General features: G+C 35.2%; 1 protein-coding gene across 1 annotated transcript in view; it reads left to right on the forward strand.

Annotated features, from left to right (window-relative positions):
* Positions 1-6,709, forward strand: part of LOC121414865 (peptidylglycine alpha-hydroxylating monooxygenase-like) — an 82,228-nt gene extending 75,519 nt beyond the window's left edge. Inside the window, exons 8-12 of the mRNA XM_041607918.1 lie at positions 53-133; positions 953-1,029; positions 1,468-1,518; positions 2,983-3,032; positions 4,152-6,709. Of these exons, the coding sequence (XP_041463852.1) occupies positions 53-133; positions 953-1,029; positions 1,468-1,518; positions 2,983-3,032; positions 4,152-4,332 (440 nt within the window). The 3' untranslated portion in view covers positions 4,333-6,709. The remainder of the gene's footprint in view (positions 1-52; positions 134-952; positions 1,030-1,467; positions 1,519-2,982; positions 3,033-4,151) is intronic.
* The last annotated feature ends 1,747 nt before the right edge of the window (positions 6,710-8,456 follow it).

Below are 8,456 nucleotides of genomic sequence, written 5' to 3' on the forward strand. Positions count from 1 at the left end.
CTCATTATAGTACTGCCTCTAAATAATTGTGTTATTTTTTGAACGATGATAGATGTACATCTTGAGACAGCCTGTGAATACGAGGGACCCACGCTTCATCCATTTGCTTACAGAGTCCACGCACACAAACTAGGTAAGATGTAGGATGTAGTTTTAAACCATTGCGTATTAAAGTTATATCAAAGATTTAACAATGTAATTTTCTTTGGGGCGAAATGTTCACATAAATGCCCATTATATAATTGTTCAAGTCAGTGGCATTTATACAATCATTGTTGACGGCATCAACACTATCATCATGATCACCAACATCATCAACAACACCATGATCACCAACACCAATATTATCACCATCAGCAACAGCAGCAGCAGCATGATCATCATCACCACCACCACCATCTTCATTATCATTATCATCATCATCATTATCATAGCAGGGCCCGCTGGGAGAACAATTTTCGGAACTGTGGCTACCCTGGGTAAATATACAGATATTATTATCATCGTCATCATCATAATCATCATCATCATCATCAATCATCATAACCACCATCAACATAATGAAATTTTGATAGATATCCATATTTTGTCAAAATAAGAACAAGAAATGAGTAATAATTGAAGCATTGTCATCATTAGCATCAGTATCGACGCCCTATCACGAACTGTCGTTATCGCCAGCCTAATCCGTCCGCCCCCCTGTACATGCGGACAACCAGGTCCCGTAACCCAAAATAATCGTACGCTAGATTTTGACGATCAATTCTTTGTAGTCAATACAATCAATTGAAAACAAAGAAGATCTATGATGTTTGCTAAGCTTTGTGTTATCGACCCCAGAGGATATATTCCTAAAATTAAAACATCTAACTTAAAGAGTTTCATCATTGAAACAAACATTCATTTTTTGTCAAAGTACCTAATCCTTGTAATTATGTTCAAACCCCTACAGGACAGTTGATATCTGGCTATCGAATCAGGGACGAATTCTGGACAGAGATTGGTAAACGAAGCCCACAATTACCTCAGGTAAAGATTTGTTTGATATCATTATTATGAAGCTGATAGATGTTTACGTAGTTAAAAATTAAAACGAGAAGAGGGGAGGAAGACGAATATGAAGGGGAGGAAGACGAATATGAAGAGGAGGAAGAAATGATAAGGAAGATGAGGAAGAAATGGAAGAAGAAAAGGAGAATAGGAGGAAGAAGAGAAGGAGAGCAGGGTGAAGAAGCCAGGGAAAAGGACAAAATAGAGAAGAAAGAATTTAGAAAAGAGACAAATTTTCCAACAAAAAAAAAGAATAAGAAAGAAGACGATGATGCCATCAATGAGGTGAAGAGAGACAGATGGGAGAGAAAAGGGCGAAAGGCATGGTGACAGGGTTTATCAGGTCCATCCGTGTATTATTAGTTCTATGACCACTTCAGAATACAGTGATGTTTTGAAATCAATTTCCCTCCACAGATGTTCAACCCAATCACAAAGGATGTTGAGATTCGATCAGGAGACTTACTGGTAAGATATATTCAGGTTTTTTCTATTGCATTTAATGGCAAGAGAGTTAATCGTCAATATTGCGACCATCATCAGCGTCACCACCTTCAACAACACCAACATCATCAATATCATATCCTGCACCATCATCATCATCACCATCATCATCAATACCATCATCATCATCATCATCACCATCATAATAAATACCACCATCATCATCACCATCATAATCAATACCATCATCATCAATACCATCATCACCTTCATCATCATCACCATCATCATAATCATCATAATCCTCATCATCATCACCATCATCACCACCACCATCATCATCATCATCTACACAACCACCATATTTCATTCAACCACCTATAAGATAGACCTTCTTTCAATTTAAGGAATGATGGTTTGGAATATGAATTAATATCAAACTAAATAATTACAGAAATACTACAAAAAAATTCACATCCTTATACAGGTATTTAATTTGCATCGCAACAGTGAAAATACAATGAAGATCAGATGTGTAAAATTTCACATTTTATTAAAAATTGTATGAATTTAAAAACAACGATGTTCAACAAATGAAAGTAATAAATACACACACACATCATACAAGTGAGCTTTTTTTGTCAGTCAATCTCTGTGATGGAATGATCTCTTTAAAGGTCAAGTCCACCTCAGAAAAATGTTGATTTGAATCAATAGAGAAATATCAGACAAGCATAATGCTGAAAATTTCATCAAAATCGAATGTAAAATAAGAAAGTTATGACATTTCAAAGTTTCGCTTATTTTCAACAAAATAGTTTTATGAACGAGCCAGTTACATCCAAATGAGATATTCGATGATGTCACTCACTATTTCTTTTGTTTATTATTGTTTGAATTATACAATATTTCAATTTTTACGAATTTGACGATTAGGACCTCCTTGCCTGAAGCACAAAATGTTAGAAATAATGGAATTCCACGTGTTCAGGGAGGAATGAAACTTCATTTCACATGACAATGATGAGAAAATAAAAATATTTCATATTTCGTATAATAAAATACAAAAGAAATAGTGAGTGAGTGATGTCATCAACTCTCTCATTTGGATGTAACTGGCTCGTTCATATAACTATTTTGTTGAAAATAAGCGAAACTTCAAAATGCCATAACTTTCTTATTTTACATCCGATTTTGATGAAATTTTCAGTGTTATCCTTGTTGAATTTTTCTCTTTTTATTCAAATCAAGTTTTTGTTGGGGTGGACTTGTCCTTTGAATAATTATGATTATAGGAACACTATACAGAGCACAATATGTAATCAATCACTTCCTTTATACTGAAAATGAATAATGTACCAGCAAATGTCTATAGTATTGCATAAAATGCATAGCACAAATCGTTTCATTTACATTTCAATCAAGCATTTGTAAGATTCTACCACTAAAAACAATTCTTTTTTTGCTCTCCTTTTCGGAAAATATCAGGCAGCACGGTGCACGTATGATAGTGACAGAGATGAGACTACATACACTGGGTAAGTATAAAGATAGACCACATAAGTACACCAAAGATTTTGAGAAAAAAGCAGTATAGTAAATTAATTTTTCACAATCACAGATTACATTGCACAAAAGTGTTCCTATTCAACTCAAATAATCAGACATATCTAATATCTGATGACAACAGTGTAGAGATGCAAGAATTCTACATGTATGTAGTTTCAATAGAAATCGACCTATGAAGGCCCTACCTATATGCTTCAAGACATTCTGTCCTGAGTAGGGTTTTTACCCAGGGGTAGGAAAGGTGTGGGGGGGGGGTCAAGTCAAATGATCAAGGAAACATATAAGTAAGTGATAAAGAATGATTTGAAATTCTTCAATTGGTTTGTGCTAAAAAGAATCCAGAACACACCTTTTTGTGAGAGTACTTTTTTAGACAAATTAAATATCAAACAGATAATCCCATATTCTCAAACCAGGTTCAAGTTAAACTCTGGTATAAAGTTTTGGCTTAACTACGGATAGCCAATTATGACATCGATCTATAACAGTACAAGTTCAATTTTTCAGCCCATATGACACTTTAATCATTCATTACTGCCAGGGAAGTAATAACTTCTTTATTACCAAATATGAGTAAAGAGCAAAGTAATCAGAAGAAATGAACAATGATGAAATTGTTAACATGTTTGTCTTCCCATAATTTCAGCATGGTAAGACAAACCATTCAGTATAAGGATCACAGAATTGTATGGCAGTGGGGGGGGGGGGGACGAGATATGTGGCCCTGTTCACTTTGTAATTTTTATCTTCCTAAAATGTGAAGGGGGGGTGGAATATCCCCTGGCCCCATTCACGCTAGAATTTTTACGCGTCTTAAAACACAGGACGACGGGTGATGATGGGATATGCTACTTCTACATCATGTAATACACTTGGCCCTATTCACACTAGAATTTTGACTCCTCTTAAAACACAGGATGACAGGTGACGACGAGATATGCAACTTCTACATCATGTACTACACCTGGCCCTATTCACACTAGAAATTTTACTTTTCTTGAAAAACAGGATGCCATGTGTAACTTCTACATCATGTACTACACCTGGCCCTATTCACGCTAGAATTTTTACTCCTCTTAGAAACACAGGATGACAGGTGATGACGAGATGTGCAACTTCTACATCATGTACTACACCGAGGAGGGCGAGCTGCCGGACATGCAATCATGCTACGCGGATGGGGTGTACAAGTGGGCCGACGACCTACCCAACATACCAGACAAAGAAGCCAGCAGCCCCACCAGCGATGCCCCGTCAAACAGCATGTAGGCTTCATGCTCAGTCCTAACCCATTGCCTAATATGTTGGTGGTTTTATGTTTGTGATGGTTCATTAAAACAGTCAAAACACATTTGGCAAGTCATTCTCGATTCAACAAAGGAGTGACTACTACAGGTGTCGCACCGAGTGATTTTATGGTTTAGTTTTTTCACAATGATAATTATGAATTCATGCCATTCTTTATCTCAAGTTTGATTCCTTTGAAGGAAATCTCTTTTCTTTCTTTCTCTTTTCTAAAAAAATCATATCACTTTTTTGCACACTTCCTTAATCTACTAATATGCACCTAATTCCTTGTTAAATTTGGTTGGATTAAATTTACTGAATTCTTTCTACATATTTTTTTGCTCTGACCCCCCGTTCCCCCCTAAAAAGACTATAAATAAGAAGAAAAATTCTGATACTTTGAAACAAACAAAAACAGATGTATATTTGTAATTCACTCATTTTGTCATAGACATACATGTACATGTAATACCAAATCAACTCATATACATGCATAACAATATTTTGATCATTCCATGTGTTTGGAATGGTAAGAATGTAAATACTATACATGATTTAAGAGTGTTTATTGTAAATACTTTGAGACAATAATTTGTGCAATCTTGTGTGGTTGTTTTTAGGTTTCAAACAGTACTTTTATGATGCTAATGTTGACTGATATGGTAAATTAGACTAACGCTATTGGCTTACATACACTAGGCAACAGAATAGACCAATTTTATATGCAACTGAATTGCAAGCTACATGTAGGACATTTTGGGCCATTAATTCATTGTATAATTTCAAATCATCAATATTGTAATATGATGTATGATCAAGATGTGTGAACTCATACTAGATATATTTTAAGGTATTTTTTCTTCAAAACAATCAAACTATTGGGCTTCATTATTTGTTGGCCAATTTTTGTCATATATATTTAATATTATGGGAAAATAAGAAGCACCCAGAAAATTCTCATAGGGTCCAATTTAAACTAAAGAAATGTAGCAAAATTGAACTGGTGAGTTAAACAAATTAGCCCCAGAAAAAAAATCTCTGCTTGTAATTGTGCATATGCAAGCTTTAACAAAATTATGCCCTTAAGCATTCCAACACTTTTTACTGTTGGCAGTTATTTGGTATAGCTCTAGCAACAGTGAATAATCTCTAGCAGAAGTAGGTCTTCCATTAGTAGAAAAGAAAAAGCTATTACTGATGCCTGAAAAATTGCTCTAGCATTGCCGCAGTATCATGCTTATCTGGAAAATACATTCATCCAAGCTTAAACAAGCACAAATTGTTATTCACAAAAGAGTGTTTACTGGGAAATTTTTGCCCGTTGCTTATGTATGCTGATTTTCAGAACTAAAAATAAAAAAGCATTGCGATACCACAAATGTTAATGAAAGACCGTAGAAGAATATTTGTACATGTATGTTGGATATAAGTCTGGGTAAATTCAAGAAAAATGCTATTATTGATGCAACACATGTCCTATGTATATTATTTTGGTATGTTGGTGTTTTTGTTTTGGTTATTTTCTGTTACTGCTGGAAAAGTACAAAATGTTTGTAATTAACAACAGGACCTCTGATTTTAAGACCTCTGTTAACTGAGCAATGGGTAGTACGGTAATCCGTCATCTTAATCTCAAACCCAGGTCTCAATACCGTAAGACCACCACCCTACCTCCCATGCTTTTGATCCCCCCCCTTTGAATAACATCCCAACCATCAAACTACTTAATTACATTGTTTCAATGTGATAGAACTTTTTAACACTGCTCAATCAATTCCACCAAATACTGCACATTCTTGCAATAATGCCACACTATAAACAATAAATTAAAAAATGCATCATGCCAACACAAAACCGTCTAGCAGAGAATTACAAAGCTTTATTGATGAGTACTTTCTTTTGGATCTTATTATCTTATTGGCTAAAGGGACAATCACACATGATAGGTTTAGATGTTATTCTACCCCCCCCCCCCAAGTTGGATGCTATTTGAGCCAATTTGTATTTAATGGGTTCCCGTACAATAAGATGTTTATTGCTACGTTAGTAAAGCACAATTCAAAAGCAATCACCAATGTTGTAACCCATGTAAATTGGCCTTACCCTACTATAAAGGGCTTGATTGCATCCAAATTTGCGGGCAAACTGCCGTGAACCGCCATCTAAACCAATGATAAGTGATGGCCCCTTTAGTGGCGTATATGTAGAAAATGTTTGCAGGGCCTTGATAAATGGTATCTCTATGTATATGTTAGCAGAATGATCATGCCTAGGCAGCAGCTTTATATGTATATGCTTAGTCGTTTGTGTATGCACTTTACGGATAAGATGTGAAAATTAAAGTCTATTTAGTTCATAAGATCTGTTGCCTTGGAAATGGAATTTGTGCAAGTATGTACAGATCTGTGGGATGATGATGACTAACAGATAGCTGGAGCTGAGTGAGATGAGGTAATGTACATGAGCCTGGAAGTAGTAAGAGAAAAATGAGTTGCATGCATGGGCAAATGTGAGGAAGGGTGAGATAAATAGATAGATAAAGAGAAAGAGGAGAAGAAAAAGTAAAATGATGTTAACAGGAGACAAGAGACATAAAGAGAAAGAAAAGAAGATATGTGGAAAGAGACGGATGAAAGATAGAATATACTTAGTACAATTTTTGAAGATGAGCAAAACTTGAAAATTTTTCTCTATAATTATGAACCTACTGCAAATGGAAATTACATGCGCAAATAAATGATACATTCAAAACATTTATTTAAAAGAAACAGACGGAATGCAATAAACCAAATTCTAACTATAAATTAATACCAGTAAAATAAATATTTTTGGATCTGCCAATATCACATTCAGAAATAAAAAATCTAAGAAGGAACAAACTGATTCATATCACTCCTTTACTCTGTAACTTCATGAGTTCCTATTCTACTTTTAGATATACAAACATAAACTTTAAAATAAATAATATGAATAATATACAAATATATAGATATTTCAATACAAGTGGAATGCCTCTGGCCGTCTCACCTGCATCACGCGGTTCAATATAGCAGCAGTGCTCACTTTGAATACTACTCTAACTCGCACAAGATGTTCAGTGATACATGGTTACTCTTATTTCCCTTTTTTTATGAACTAGACCAATAAACTTACAGAGATATGATGGTTATTCAACAAAAAACCCCAACATGGCCAAAGTTCATTGACCTTACATGACCTTTGACCTTGATCATTTGACCTGAAACTCGAACAGGATGTTCAGTGATACTTGATTACTCTTATGTACAAGTTTCATGAATCAGATCCATAAACTTTCAAAGTTATGATGGTAATTCAACAGATACACCCAATTCGGCCAAAGTTCATTGACCTTTGACCTTGGTCATGTGACCTGAAACGCGCACAGGATGTTCAGTGATACTTGATTACTCTAATGTCCAAGTTTAATGAACTAGACCAATAAACTTTCAAAGTTATGATGGTAATTCAACAGATACCCCCGATTCGGCCAAAGTTCATTGACCCAAAATGACCTTTGACCTTAATCATGAGACCTGAAACTTGCACAAAATTTTCAGTGATGCTTGATTACTATTATGTCCAAGTTTCATGAATCAGATCCATAAACTTTCAAAGTTATGATGGGAATTCAACAGATATCCCCAATTCGGCCAAAGTTCATTGACCCTAAATGACCTTTGACCTTGGTCATGTGACGTGAAACTCATGCAGGATGTTCAGTGATACTTGATTAACCTTATGTCCAAGTTTCATGAACTAGGTCCATATATTTTCTAAGTTATGATGACATTTCAAAAACTTAACCTCAGGTTAAGATTTCGATGTTGATTCCTCCAACATGGTCTAAGTTCATTGACCCTAAATGACCTTTGACCTTGGTCATGTGACATGAAACTCTAATAGGATGTTCAGTAATACTTGATTAACCTTATGGCCAAGTTTTATTAACTAGGTCCATATACTTTCTAAGTTATGACATCATTTCAAAAACTTAACCTCAGGTTAAGATTTGATGTTGACGCCGCCGCCGCCGTCGGAAAAGCGGCGCCTATAGTCTCACTTTGCTTCGCAGGTGAGACAAAAAA

This window comes from Lytechinus variegatus, chromosome 5 (assembly GCF_018143015.1).
Source record: "Lytechinus variegatus isolate NC3 chromosome 5, Lvar_3.0, whole genome shotgun sequence".
NCBI classification, from domain to species: Eukaryota; Metazoa; Echinodermata; class Echinoidea; order Temnopleuroida; family Toxopneustidae; genus Lytechinus; species Lytechinus variegatus.